This window comes from Strongylocentrotus purpuratus, unplaced genomic scaffold, assembly GCF_000002235.5.
Source record: "Strongylocentrotus purpuratus isolate Spur 01 unplaced genomic scaffold, Spur_5.0 spur5_scaffold_6, whole genome shotgun sequence".
Taxonomy (NCBI): Eukaryota; Metazoa; Echinodermata; class Echinoidea; order Camarodonta; family Strongylocentrotidae; genus Strongylocentrotus; species Strongylocentrotus purpuratus.
The window spans coordinates 16996449-17012718 of NW_022145612.1; the positions used below are offsets into that span (position 1 = coordinate 16996449).

General features: G+C 36.4%; 1 protein-coding gene across 6 annotated transcripts in view; it reads right to left on the reverse strand.

Annotated features, from left to right (window-relative positions):
* LOC582027 overlaps positions 1-16270 on the reverse strand; it is a 40013-nt gene that overhangs the window by 6384 nt on the left and 17359 nt on the right. For 4 of the 6 annotated variants that reach the window (XM_782002.5, XM_003728136.3, XM_003728137.3 and 1 more), the window contains exons 3-6: positions 5764-5888; positions 4521-4591; positions 2417-3793; positions 930-1086 (exon numbers count right to left, since the gene is read on the reverse strand). In XM_782002.5, coding sequence (XP_787095.2) covers positions 930-1086; positions 2417-3793; positions 4521-4591; positions 5764-5825 — 1667 coding nt within the window. In that variant the 5' untranslated portion in view covers positions 5826-5888. Of the gene's footprint in view, positions 1-929; positions 1087-2416; positions 3794-4520; positions 4592-5763; positions 5889-7177; positions 7200-14538; positions 14771-16270 lie in introns of those variants that run through there. The other 2 variants (XM_011663082.2, XM_011663083.2) reach the window with 2 other exon arrangements.

Below are 16270 nucleotides of genomic sequence, written 5' to 3' on the forward strand. Positions count from 1 at the left end.
TTTTTTCTTCTCATATAGCATATAAACCCATAAATTTATACAATTAATAGCAACTCCTTTTGCCGTCTACTGCAAAATTACACTACAAATTTAGACAAATGATAAATCCTAACACAGAAACAAAAAACTCTTACCAAAAATAACTACTGTAATTGAGTTTGACCATGCTTAACAGATGGGAAGATAGAAGGAAATCATGTTAAAAAAATAACTAAAAGGGAGTGATAAATACATCCTTCCAGCTGGAAATTTAACAAGCTTGAATTATCTGACTGATCAGTCACAGCTGCCCCCCCCCCCCCCCACCCCCATCATCATTAAACCTCGGTTTTCCCCTTAATTCATGCTTTTTATCATCATATTCAAATATCTGGAAATTATGGATAGTACAAAAAAGTAAGATATATTCAGTAGACATCTCTTGTATAAAGTTACACTAACTACTAACCCAGAGTTATTGATGTAACAACAGGAACATATTGCTATGTTGGGCAAGCACACCACTTATTGGATTTTGATTTGGTATATCATATGTGTACAGTACTTCTGAACAATTTATTATTCAATTTTTTTATCAAATTTCCAAATCTTTAATTCATGGACATACATTTCTTTCTCTGGAATGAAACCTTAGAAAAGTTAGAATGGAGTTGGAGCCTCTGAAAAGAAAAAGAAAATGACACAGAGTGCAACCCCTCTAGAACTATGAACAACAAGGTCAGGCTTCCACTACCATAAAAATATACATTTCACAAGCGCTTTGATTTTCAAGATGATGGGACAACTTTTCTCTGTCCAAAAACAGTAGACACTTCATTGGACTTTGGAAAGCCGTAACCATGTATGATACTGATAGGAATATGCGTGTAACCTGTAAAACTATGTAATACACTCAGAATAATGGAGGAAATAAAACATTATCAACTTACTTTCTCTTTCTGCGATCATACATCAAGTAGAAGATGAGGAGTGATAAGAGGATGATGAGGATGATAGCGCTGATGACGATAGCGATGACGTAGGTTGAAGAGAAGTTTGTATGCCTATTCTCAAGTACAAGTCCAGGAGCCAAGCTAGCAATTTCCTCTGTTAAAAAAAAAATCCAATGTTATCAGAACTGTGTTGGCAAGGACATTATTTCATTTTAAAGGGTTAAATTAAATTATTGAAATATAATTCCTTATTCAAAACTGTTCTTTATCAACTTGATAGAATAGTGCTTTCACATCAATGGGATATGTACAGTAAATGTAATAAACTATCCTTCTCAAGTTGTGAAAATGTCATAGCCAAACACTTGACAAAATATTTTCATGATTTGATTTTTCAGCCTACTTCTGGAGAATTCAAAAGGCAATTTTCATTATGTAACCAAATTTATGAATACCGGTATGCCTTTGTGAAGTGCCTCAATGCAAATTATTTCATTCATCTGTTACAAATAAATGTATCTCAATAGTCAAAATTCAAATTGCATACATTAGTTGTTGTTATATTCCACATATTAAGAATCTTGCTTTACGATTGGTCAAAAGTAAATCACGTGATGAAAGAAAGTTCGCCCATTATTTATGGGAGAAGCAAAAAGTTTGTTACACTGTGTAGATAGTACTACTATCTACACAGTGCAACGCACTTTCACTGAAGATAGAGGTACTATCTACACAGGGCAACGCACTTTCACTGAAGAATATCCAGAAGCGCACTAAAACAGGCGTAATTAAGCGCGCATTACCAATGAGCGCAATTAAAGCAAACACATGCGCGCACTCTCAAGGGGTTGGGTTAAACTTTTAACTTTTTTGGTGTGAATTTGGGCCTGGTGTCTTTCATGTAGATGCATACACGTCCTTTTCTTTTTGTAGTTAAATTGTTTTAAATGTGGAATATAAAGCAAATAATCACCTCTTGGTTTCAGGCGATGGCAAACTATCACTTCCTCGTCGATCAGAATGTATAGCTATCTTTCCTCAGCTTCGCTTCGGAAAGATAGCTACATCCAGATCGCCTCGGAAATGATAGTTTGTCCCATCACCTTCACCATCGGTAGTTATTTGCTTACTACGTAGAACAACATTATGGATTGGATTGCCCTACCTAACAACACATAATATATGCAATTTGCATTCTGACTTTTGAAATACAATTATTTGTAATAGATGAATGAAATAATTCATATCGAGGCACTCAAGTATAAGTTGGGTTATATAACGAAAATGGCCTATTAGACAATACAGATATTAATGGTGATCTTTTAAGAAGCAATAACTACATGTATGCTTTAAAAGATAATTGCATAAGTTTATGAACATTTTTCATACTTCATTTACAACATTATTGGAATTCCCAATAAAATAAAATAAAACATTACTAATATTTTGTTGGTGATTATTTTGCTATTCCTATATGGTCTCACCTGGGCTCTGCTGAGTGGGTACAAATCCAGCGCCAGCGCTGGTTGTTACACTTTCTTGCTTCTTAGTTGAGGACAGATCTACAATATTAAGAGGTCCAGTTGTAGAATAATTTGTTACTGGTGTGGTAATGGGAAGAGTTGTTGCCTGGGTTGTTAAAGTTGTTGGTGCTACTGTTGTTGTCTCTGCAGGAGTTGTGGTAGCAACTACAGCAGTAGTTGTTGGGGGTATAGTTGTTGTGGTGGGTTTCGGAGTTGTGGTTTGAATAATGCATGCCCCCGATACCGGGTCACAAAGGTGAACTCCGCAGTCACATTGAAGTTGACAGGAGAGCCCAAAGGTATCCTCTGGGCACGGATTGGAGCAAGATGTACCGTGCCATCCCGCCTCACAAATACACTGCCCTGACGTGGTATCACACTTTGCATTGTTATCACACAGAGGACAGTGATCGGTACAGTTTCTCGCCTGAAGACCTGGTATGCAGACACTGCAGTCATGCTGAATGTAGCCTACAGGACACATACAAAGACCCTGGCTGGACATACAGTCACCTCCATTCCTGCACTGAGGTTCACAGTGGTTCACGCAAGCTTCGCTGTGTAACGATGGCCTACACAACCCACAGTTATACGTCACTTCATATCCCGGCTGGCATAAACAGTATCCTGTGACGACATCGCAGTATCCATTGTTCTGGCATTCAGAAGGACAGTGCGTTATGCAGTTGTCCGGATGCGTGCGAGGATCACAAAGGCGACAGTCATCACCAACATAACCATCTTTGCACATGCATCTCCCCTCTGCTACGTTACATAAACCACCCGCACGACATATGGTATGACAGAAGCGCATGCAATGATCAGTCACTCTTAAAGGATCGCAGAAGCTACAGTCCGCTTCCAAGTCAAAGCCATACGGACATGAGCAATCTCCAGTATGAGTATTACAGTAGGCATTGACGCAGGTCAGGTCGCAGTGGTCCCCGCATCCATTGGGGTGAAGAGAAGGGTAACAGAGTGAGCAGTAGTCTCCTTGATAGCCATCCTCACAGGCACATCTCCAAGTCACCAGGTCACACTTGCCTCCATTCTCACACGTCTGGTACGGACACAGAGTACAGTTGGACAAGATAGTGTGATCACACAGGTTACAATCCTTCCCAGAATACCCTTCCTTGCACAAGCATGCTCCTACTTCCTGGCGGCAGGAGCTAAGCGCATCGCAGTAAGGGCTGGCCAGACACTCGGTCAGACATTGACCGTTGTTATCGTAGGGGCAGGACCGGTCGCAGTCGGGCCCTGTGTAGCCTGGAAGACACCTGCAAGCATTGGATCCTATGGCACACTCAGCATTGGGAATACAGGCACACTCCAAACCTGTGCAAGATAGAATAATCAACATTCACATCAATATTTGAATAATACATACTGAGGTAGTCACTTTTCGTACTTCGTACAATTTGGCACAAAAAATATAAATAGATTCATATTACCAATGTTTGAAATTGAATACCTAACTGTCATTCAAATCTGAATACTTATGCTTTTGTAGAAATTCATGGCCAATTGTTCTACAAATCTGCATTTCTCCATTCAACCTTAATTCTTTCTACTTCTTTATCTACTTTGTCTAGTTTGTCCTTTTTTGTTTCCTTGTTGATTTTTGTGTTATTTTTATTTTGTATGTTATTGTATTTTTTTTAATAAACTTTTAATTGCATTTAAATGGACAGTTCTTACTCTTAATCATAAGATGTAAATTTAATTTGTTTCAGCTCTAATGGCTATCATTAGTTTTTCTTCAAAAAATAAACCATATTTAAATCTAATCAAATCAAATCAAATCAAAATACACGTTCAGAGGAGCTGTGAGTAATTTAGCTCTGAGAAGCTCTGAAGAGTTCTGGCTCACAAAAAAGTTGTGTGATTTTTTCTTTATTCTTCAATTATTGCTGCAAAGAGATTTCACATTTACTACATTACAAGCACTTTAACACATCTTTGATAGTGTACAACAGAATAGTGTACAACATGATATTGTGAATCGTTGTAAATGAAAGCATACCCAGCAATATTTACAACATTGAATGAAACAAGTGCATACCTTCATCTGGCCATCTGCATCTCATTCCAGCTCCTACGATACTATGACATTCCATAGCTGCTCCACTAACACTGAAAAAGGAGAACAATATGCTTTATTTTGTATTTAACTTAGAGTATATTACAGGAAAAAGTCCCCCCACCTCTGAAATTGGTTTCAATAGGACAAGAACATTCAAGAAATAGATCAGTGAAAGTTTAAGCAAAATCTGGTAACAAATAAGGAAGTTACGAATCTTTGAAGTTTTATCAATCAAACAAAGATTGGCAACTACGATGTATCTTGCTATAAAATCACCGCACATATACACAACACCTGTAAACAAAAAAGTATAACTTCATAATTATGGAAATTTACAACAAATTTCAAACTATCATTGATATATTTCTTAGTTGTCTGCTTTGAGTGAAACAAGCTAAATATCAGAGTGGACCTTCCTTTTAACAATTTAAATCCTCTGTAACATGCAACATTCAATTGTTTTTATTTTTTAACCCCAAATTGCCACAAATTCATTGAGGATCACTCTCTGTTTTGTAAGGTGATTTGATTTGTAACTTTTACAAATGGAATGCATTCACTTGCATGCTCATCATCTGATCTCAAAACATTTAGGGATCTTACATCTATCATTAATTTAATTTCAACTCCTTTTAAATCATGACCGAGTCAAAATAATGAAGCATACTATTTTCCAAGTAAAAGCAGTTAAATGTATATCTTGAGTTTTCTGACAGTAATCTATGGTATGATATTACGCAGTATAGAGAATGTATTCATTAATTCATTTCTTTCTTTCTTTCTTTGTTTTTTTTCTTTACTACATACATACAGTAGAATACATCTTAAAGGTAAAGACCAGTTATGGTCATGCGATTGCATTGTGAAAGAAACGTTGTGGAATCGATCAGAAAGGGTTGATCATCTAGCATCTAGCATCTGCAAGGTTCTGGAATCATCAAAATGATAAGAAATTTGGCCCATTCTTCGTAAAGTTACAAGCACTATACACAGAAAGATGTATATGGGACTACCCTATATCTCTCACAGACCATGAGAGAAACAAATTTACCAAATATATGAATTAGTAGGCGGTTTCCCGGCAAATTTTTTATCATCATGTATTAGTCAAAACATATTCTTTCACATGATTGGTAATGAGAGCTTCCATTTCATTTTTTGAAATTGGGGCATTTCCAATACTGGTCTTTACCTTTAATATTGACATGAATGAATGACTTACAAGTGGGTGAGAGCACAGATGAGTATGCATCCCAAGACCAGAGAGCATTGTAAGCCAGCCATGTTTCCCTGAGCTTGGTCAGTCTGTCTCTTGAACCTCTATCATGGTACACCTACTCATCTTACCTGATGGGGGAATAATATGACAAAATAGATAGATTTGAATATACATATACGCACCGGTATATATATGTTTTCATTATTGGCTGTGGAAACGCATTGGTATATAAGCCCCTTATTATCTGAAATCATCATAAGTAGAACTAGTTCAGACAGTCATTGAAAAATACATTTTCCGCATTTTAAAGATAAACTTGAGTTCTGGTAATGCGATTGCATTGTGAAAGAAAAGGTGTGGAATGGATCAGAAAAGTTGATCATATAGCATGTACATGTAAGTAATGGTGTGTAATGCAAGGTTCTGGAGTCATCAAAATCATCATAAATTTGGCAGAGTCTTGGTAAAGTAACAATCACTTACACAGAAAGATGTATATGGGACAACACACATGATGTCGGGGCTAGTACTATACCCTGATTTCCTTATCTTTCTATACTCATTACTCAGCCAGTATACATTTTCTTCCAAAATTGTTTGGCACATGACATTTATTTGTAATCTTGAACATTCAGTGTAAGTTTCGTTAGATTCTGTGAGAATTCATTTTCTTATTTTACCAGAACTCAAGTTTATCTTTAATCTCATGTATTATTATTATTATTATTTATATAATTATGAATAATTTTACTGCAATTGCTTGTCAATCTGGGCAATGTTTCACAAGTACATGTACAAGTACGCTAACATCCCATTAAAATGCATATTAATTGCAATAAGCAGTTTCAATTTGATGTAGGGAAACCTATACTTGTCAAAGTTTAATGAACGATGCCTCAAACACAACTGTATTAGGTATACCTTATCCAAAATGCTCATCCAATGGATGACAATCTAAGCACTTTATAATTATCCAGTGTAAAAGATCATTATTATTATCATTTTAAAATTTAACTAAAATGTGATGGAATGTCAGTCCTGCCATGTCCTTGCACAATTACAGGTCCAGGCATTTTATCAATTCTAATATGTCTTCATTGAAGTATGGATAATATTGGATATATTGTATAAAGCAAAACTGTCAAGGAAAATGAACACACTCAAACTGAACAGGAGATAGTGAGATACAAAGTCATAGACCATTCTCGACTGGGCTTTGAGAAATGAGGTGGCAGTTCATGATTTTGCTTCCAAAAATAAGTAAAACTCTGGATTACATTTTATGAGAATGTCTACCTTGACTCTGTCCACATGTAACAATTCATGTTTGTTTTTTTATTTAAATAATCCAGTATCTATCTAGTACCTATTACAATAACCCTATCTAGAGACATAAATTGTATCTTCAACAACTTACCCAATAAAACATTTAGCTCCAATATTCAACAAAACATTAATACACTGTAGAAGCGCCAGCCAAAGAAATATACATCATTTGATAATGATTTGAAACATGCTAAATTCTCTGTAATAACATGGATGGATAGAACAAGAGCCACAAACATATACTGGTAATACAATTATATGTGATGTATACATTGCACGTACAATGGACATTGGACTGGCACCAAGACAGGCAAATATTTATTCAACGGTAATCGCTGGAATCTTGAGTCATCAGCATCTACTATAAATTTGCTGGATTAAAGAAGCACGTTAGTTCTCAGTAAAGAAACAGGCAAGTTTGAACTTGATATTTTAGTCAAATCTTCAAGCAAAATGAGAATAACAATAAAATCTGGTTTCCTTTATTTTAAACCCTGGCACAGTTAGCTGCTATTACTTTAAGGGGAAGCCCCCCCCCCCTCCAATGGGTCAATGTCGCTATTCATAAGGACCGCTATTCATAAGGTCCGCTATTCATAAGGTCCACTATTCATAAGGACCGCTATTCATAAGGTCCGCTTTTCATAATTGGAGAAAAGGGTCATTATTCATAAGGGTCATTATTCATAAGAACCGCTATTCATAATCAAAGAAGAGGGTCGGTATTCATAATAGGAGAAGAGGGTCGCTATTCATAATACGACATGAGGGTCGCTATTCATAAGGGTCCCTATTCATAATATTACAAAAGGGTCGGTATTCATAACACAGAAAGAGGGTCGCTATTCATAATACGAAATGAGGGTCGCTATTCATAATACGAAATGAGGGTCGCTATTCATAATGAAAAATGAGGGTCGTTATTCATAAGGGTTATTATTCATGAGGGTCATTATTCATAATAAGAAATGAGGGTCGCTATTCATAAAAGGAGAAGAGGGTCGCTATTCATAATAGAAGAAGAGGGTCGCTATTCATAATAGGAGTAGAGGGTCGGTATTCATAATAAGAAATGAGGGTCGCTATTCATAATAGAAGAAGAGGGTCGCTATTCATAATAGAAGAAGAGGGTCGCTATTCATAATAGAAGAAGAGGGTCGCTATTCATAATAGAAGAAGAGGGTCGCTATTCATAATAGAAGAAGAGGGTCGCTATTCATAATAGGAAATGAGGGTCGCTATTCATAATAAGAAATGAGGGTCGCTATTCATAATAGAAGAAGAGGGTCGCTATTCATAATAGAAGAAGAGGGTCGCTATTCATAATAGAAGAAGAGGGTCGCTATTCATAATAGGAAATGAGGGTCGCTATTCATAAAAAAAGAAATGAGGGTCGCTATTCATAATAGGAGTAGACGGTCGCTATTCATGATACGAAATGAGGTTCGCTATTCATAATACGCCCCACCCCCCCCCCCCCCCCCCTCGGCTACGTTCCTGGTCCTGTAGGGGGGGCGATATATAGCCCTGAATAGTTGTCTCTTTTTAAAGTAATTATATTTTATCTGTTATCTTTGATAATTATATAGAGCCAACCCCCGTTCATGTGGTGACGAAAAAAAAGTTAAGTCCCTACAACCCCCTCTCTGTCGCTTTCTTTCTTTGCTGAGGATAAGATACATGATAGATCAACCCCTTGAAGGCAACACTGATACAACCCCACCGCCCTCACCCTTAAACACACACAGGCTACGCCATCTATGAACTACTTGGACGAGAATTGTCGCTAATATGTACATGTATCAAGGGAATACTGCCGGGAGGGTGGGCCGAATTGGGGAGGGGGGGCACGCCTTTCTTTCTTCAGAAATGTGAGTTTTCAATAAATATTTTCTTAAAATGTTTGGGACCATGTGGCCTACCCCACCCCCCCCCCCCCCCCGGCCTACGCTGTAGCCATGGGGTGTCCATTATGTCGCTTTCTTATTAACATTTAGTTTATTGCTTATGTAATTTTGACTTTTTCGGTATTATGAATAGCGACCCTCTCGTCGCATTATGAATAGCGACCCCCTACTCCTATTATGAATAGCAAACCTCATTTCGTATTATGAATATCGACCCTTTTCTCCTTTTATGAATAGCGACCCTCATTTCCTATTATGAATAGCGACCCTCTTCTCCTATTATGAATAGCGACCCTCTTCCCCTATTATGAATAGCGAACCTCATTTCGTATTATGAATAGCGACCCTCTTCTCCTATTATGAATAGCGACCCTCTTCTCCTTTTATGAATAGCGACCCTCTTCTCCTATTATGAATAGCGACCCTCTTCTCCTTTTATGAATAGCGACCCTCTTCTCCTATTATGAATAGCGACCCTCTTCTCCTATTTTGAATAGCGACCCTCATTTCCTATTATGAATAGCGACCCTCATTTCCTATTATGAATAGCGACCCTCTTCTCCTATTATGAATAGCGACCCTCTTCTCCTATTATGAATAGCGACCCTCTTCTCCTATTATGAATAGCGACCCTCTTCTCCTATTATGAATAGCGAACCTTATTTCGTATTATGAATAGCGACCCTCTTCTCCTATTATGAATAGCGACCCTCTTCTCCTATTATGAATAGCGACCCTCTTCTCCTATTATGAATAGCGACCCTCATTTCGTATTATGAATAGCGACCCTCTTCCCGTGTTATGAATAGCGACCCTTATAAGTAATGAACCTTATTTCGTATTATGAATAGCGACCCTCTCGTCGTTTTATGAATAGCGACCCTGATTTCATATTATGAATAGCGGTCCTTATGATTAATGACCCTTAATATGAATTATGAATAGCGACCCTCATCTCACGTTATGAATAGCGGTCCTTATGATTAACGAACCTTATTTCATTATGAATAGTGACCCTCTTTTGCCATTATGAATAGCGGACCAGGAAGTACGGGAATTTACACGTTATGAATAGCGGTCCTTATGAATAGCGCACCTTATGAATAGCGGTCCTTATGAATAGCGAATAGACCCCCCTCCAATAATATATATTTGTTTTGATAAAAACAGATTATGCAAGAAAGGAGTGACAGAAAGCAGAAAAAATGATTTAAAAAGAAACAGAATTAAACAAGTGTACATGTATATGGCTACAAGAGAACTGTAGAAGAAAACAAATCTATAACTGAACACATCAAAAACTGAACCATTACTTGTTGGCTTTAATAAAATTACAATTCCATAAACATGTACACTAGTTCATTCCAACATTCTATGCTTTTTTCCAGGTATACATGTATGTAGCAAAACATGGAATACATCATTATGATGACATGTAGATCAGCATCCTTCCAAAATGGTTTTGATTTTTTTTTAATGTAGTGCAGATATCATTGATATCACAAAGAATCCATTTTTGGTTCACAGACCTAGACCACTCTGCATTGCCACTGGGACCTCGTTCCTCTCAAAGAGGATCGAGAAGTTAACAGATCAAAGTGATGCTAGATTCTTCTTAAACAGTGAATGTGAAAGGAATATACCACAAACTTCTTCAAACTGTCTAGGAGTGTCTCCATACCCTGAGCTGTGGCCTCTATGATTTACAAGTGTTTTCCCATAATATTCCTCAGCAGGCTCCACAAAGTTTTTATGAAAATAAATACAATTTGACATTTTTTCAAGTTCATTGAATTGTCACCTGGATGCAGGATGAGTCATCCTTCCTTTCTATGAAAATACATTTTATTATATCATCTTCATAGTGATAAAACTACAGCACCTCCCACTGTGCAACATGGTGAGGCTTGCCGTGAACTCTAACCCCTTGTTGCCTAGTAATGACTAGTCATTTCAACTGCAAGACTTGGATTACAATAGGATAGTCTTGTGTCAATACCTGCAAATTCATAATAATCATATCAAAGAGTATAAGATGACCATGGTCATGGAGCTCCATACAGATGTGGGAATTTTCATTAAAAATGTTGAAATGGCAGCATCTGAAACTATGTCTTTTGATTCATTCATTCCTTTATACTATAGTCAAACTTAAACCTAAATCAGTCACTTTGTTTCAACCAGAACTCTTATAAAACAAGGATATTGGTATGCACCAAGATATTTTGTGAATACTTTAAAAAAAATAATGAATTAAATTCAGTTGTTCATACCCACTGTTTGTTTATTCCAAGAATCAATATATTCAAAGCTGTAACTACCAGTAGTAGTGTTTCAATTAATTTACACCAAGATGAAAATATCATGGCAAATCATTAATTTCAAGGACTTCCAATTAACAAATGCAAACATTACCAATACCATCACGGAAAATCTTAATGCCTTACACTATTAAGGTGAGGAAAATCATGAAATTAATTTACAGACTATTTGGAATCTTGGTTTTTAACTCTCATTTTGGGTACATTACAATTCAAGTTTACTAATCAAGTGGAAAATTGAAAATTTGAAAGAGAACAATAGGAAGAATGAGCATTTTTGCAGCTGGGTAAACTAACAATTAGGATTAAACTTATCCTACACATGAGGGGAAAACTGATGAATAAAATATACCTGATGTACATGTACTGTAAATAATATAGTATGTTCTTAATCTGAGACACCAAGACTAGACTATACAGATACACAAGAGCAAGCTCTGTGGGACTAACATACAAGGGTCAATGCTTGTGTGACATTTTTGGTAATATGTCACTAAAATTGGCAAGAATGAGCATAGGGTTAGAACATATACAATGCCGAATAATCTTTTTCATTTCTTTAATTATATCCAGTGTTACAAATCCATTTTCAAGAGTCTACTTTCAAGTGACAAATGACAAGTTTTTCTAATTTTCATTTTCAACAATTTCAACTTCGAAGTTTAACATCCCCCCCCCCCCACCCTCCCCCCATATTTTTACCCCTTTTTTACATGAGAAAGGTTTCCTGGCCGCAGGGCATGGATTTCAATTACATTGTTGTGCTTCAGCCTTCAAGATCATTTTAAATACAGCGAGGAATTTGATTTTCACAACCTACTCAAGGTCATATTTAGTTAATCTCCATTGAAACAAAAGTTAGGGATCCGGTAACTTTGTCTCAGATACAAAATCATGGATTTAGCTCATGCTGCAGTGATAATATCAGTCAGGAACTCCGAGACTTTTACAAGCTGATCGCCTGTCTGATTATCAAGATATTTATGATTGGAAATCGAAACCAAATTTTGCGTTTTCCTAACGGTTTTCATAACACTACGGTCTTTTGGGGAAAACGAGTTAGGTAAAACCGGTCACTCAAAGATTTTTACTTTTTTGAGGCACTTCTTGATCATTTTTGAAGCGCGATTTTTCTTTTTTGGGCTTCAATATTACACCATGTCACTGACACTGATAACACGTACATGTAGGGCCGTGCATCTCAGATTTTACATTGTTAAACAATGCCTTTAATTCATGACAACTCACATATACTGCAAAACAACTAACCTCTCTTGTGTATGAAATGCTTGTGGATTTAGCAACTTGTTCTCATTTACTCAAGTTTTATACCACAACACAAAATAATTCAGTCACTATGGAGTATGGACAGATTGGACAACAGACTAATTTATTGCGATCTGCGAAAGTTTATTGCCTTGATTATTAGTCATCCTTAGCAATTCATTAAAAGCCTCTGGTTTTAAAGTTATACATTACATATCACAGAATTCAACAATTTTATATGCTACTTTTTATTTTAAAAGGAAAGAAACGACTTTAATATCCTGAAATTCCTGATACAATCATCCATACAAATATATCAAAAGCAATAATACAAATCCTTTCATCAACTATTCATTGGTTCAATGCTATTGTTCAACATCAATACAATATCAGCAGGGTTGCCCTCATTTTGAACTTTGTACACAGCAAAGCCAAACACAAACCTATGCAAATAATTTGAATGAAAATGATTTACGAAATCATGGGCACACAGTTCAGCCTCATTATAAGTTTATAACCAGGAAAGTGTATAACCAGGAATGTTTATAATGTAGATTCTCCATTCAAACATGTAGGCCAATATACTTCTCATTTCCCTGAAGGTGAAAGGGTATTGTACATGTGTACCCGTAGAGATATTTTGAAGTTTCACTGCATTTTAATTTTTAACTTGGCCCGATGTAAAAAACATTAAACAACAAGTGCCAATCAGTCATGAAGACTACAGTTTAGGCACCCCTCCACCTTGATTTCACAGAGATACTGCATATGGGAAAATGTTTCAAAATTACCAAGGAAATGAACTAAAGACACTGACACTATATTATAAGAGCCAATATGCACAAGAGGGAAACACGTTTTAATGGAGTCATATTCAATAATCTTGTAGACCTTCAATGACCTCAAATGACCTTCAATGACCTCAAATGACCTTAAATGACCTCAAATGATCTTCATACAAGACATCTTTGCGACCTATCAAGGAATTAAGACTTCAAACTTGTGTAGCTTTTACTTATACGCTTTAGAACACATGCTTCTGAATATCAAAAGGCCAAATATGTCTCCACGTCTCAAAGATCATTCCTCTAAAAACCACAAATCAATCTTCCTAGAATTTAAAGGATAAAAGAAAGTGAAAGTGTAGTGACTAAAGCCTTAGCTTGTTAACAAAGAAGAAAACTGCCAAGTCTTGCAACATTCCAATACAATAGTCCATTGTGGGATTCTTACATCACATTGTAAGCCCAAACAAATTCTATTGTGTGCCATATCATGGGGGTGATCTAGAAGAACATAAAACTATCATTATAACCCAAGAAAATAAGAGATCTTGTTCCAACCAAAAATACATACGGGCCTTCACTGTCTGCTCTTCTAAAAGCTGCAATTATTTAACAATGGAGAGATCTTAAAGGGATTTCCTTCCAATCAATAATTCATGGTAATCCGCAGCAGTAACCAACATGTATGTATGAGGTCAATGAACAGGCTGAAACTGAGAAGAAAAGATAAATAGACAGACAAGTTCTTGTTTATACGGTATACATCCTCTCCTCTGCACTCTCAGAATATGGATATTAGGGTGAGACCTAACATTTACAATAGCATGAAGTTCCATGAACATATTTTCCTGAAATTATTGCAAAAATAAGTTCCCAATCAAACTGCAATAGATGTATTACAGGATTTGGCCAATTAGTTTTAAAGATACAAAACTGTATCATAATGCTTGCATGTACATGTACATGTCAACAAAGAACTTGTTAAGTCTAAAAAGTTGGAGTTGAAAGAATAATTGGAGTTAGCTAGATAATTATTTGGTAGAAAGTAGGCCTAAAAATGGGAAGATGTGGGTATATCTTCATGACATGTACATCAATAGAGTGAGGTATGTAATATGAATACCAAAGTAGAAAAGAAAGTTTTTCCATATATAGTCCCAGCACATAACTTACCAGACAGACAAAATGTATATCCAGACTAGAGCACCTTATGAACAAATTCTGCATGTCTGATTTTGATGACAGACAACAACACTGATTTCACAGTAACAGAGAGCAATCCATCAGCTGCTGATAATAACAAGTGCACTGGAAATGTGGTCCCATTTTTATTGGGAGTAGTTCCCATTGATCGCTTCACCCCAGACTCGTTGATGCCCCGTCTCACAATAAAACCTTGCAAGTTCTTTTCTTCTGAGAGAGCTGAACTACTGTAGTCTATTCTCCAGTCCCGAGCATGTCCTTGTTTTCATTCTCAAAGAAATAAATCTGTCACCCCAGTCTGGTAATATATCAAATCATCTCTCATAATGTACATAGATGCAGTGAATATGATTGAAATTTTCAACAGAGATGGGTTTTTCTTTTAATTCAGATAATGATTTGTTAAAAGAGAACAGTTAAATAAATCATAACAGTGTGAAGACTGAAGACTCACTCTACCTGCATGTACTAAATGGAAATACTGCAATATATGCTGAGGACAATAGTTCAAAAGGCTCTTGTTGTTGAGCGTCCACATACACTCAAACTACAAATAGGGCTCCAAGCTAATGGAATTGAATGAAAAGTAGCTTTAATACACCTATAGCTGGCATAATGCAAATTAGATTGAATGTTTTGAAAGATTTAGGGGTCTAAAAGTTAACGAACTACTCTGCCTGTAATAGAGAATTTCAATGGTAACAGTACACTGATAGTTCGCTGTAACAATAAGAAACTAGCTAAAAGTATAAAGGAACAGATTTGTGATATGTAGGAAACTAGTTTAGGGGTTGGAAAAAATGAAGTTTTGCAAAAGAAAATGGGTGGATAACTTCAATTCATGCCATGGCAACAAAATATGGACAAGAAACAAAGCTAGTATAACTGATTTCTAATTTTTCAGCTCAACTTTGTTTACCATCATGTAGATTCTTGAATTCATCTGAGCATGCAACTAACAAAATCTGAGAAAGTACTAGAAAATTATCCTCATTTTTTAGCAAGAAGATGCACAAATTACACACACTTTGTTCTACGGTATTCATGACTACAATATCTAAATGATGACACAATTCCCATTCTAGATTCTCCAGCAAGAAAACTCAACGACTGGTTTTATCCTGGAATTTACAATCAAAATTCATAATGAAGATGGATTATTCAAATATAACAAATTCACATGTCATAATGTCACATTATCAGATTTCTCAGATTTTAATTTTCATATACCTGTAGATAGATGTATTTACATCATTTCGCTTCACAATATTCATAATCTCTCATTCCCCTCCCTCCCTTCCATTCCCCATCTCTCCCTCTCTTTCTATCTCACTTCATATTCCAATCCATCTGTCCCTAGCCCTCATCTTGCCCCCACTGGCCACCCCACCCCCATTAGAGGAGGGATGCAGACAAAGAGAATCAACAAGATTATAAGATCCTTGATTACGCAGAAGTGGATAAGTGGGACTCTGCTAGGCCGAAGGAGATGAGTCACTTGTCAAGAAGTAAATGTACTTTGGAACTGAAGACGTGATCTGTCTTCTTACAAATTTTGAGGAATACTATATGAGGTTCAGGACGAAATGAAATAAAGAGAAGAAGCATACAATGTGTCACTGTGTGTTGTATTTTTCCTACGTCTGGCTGCCAATTTGCGGATGCTTCCACATAATCGCGAGGACATTTGAGGATTCATGTA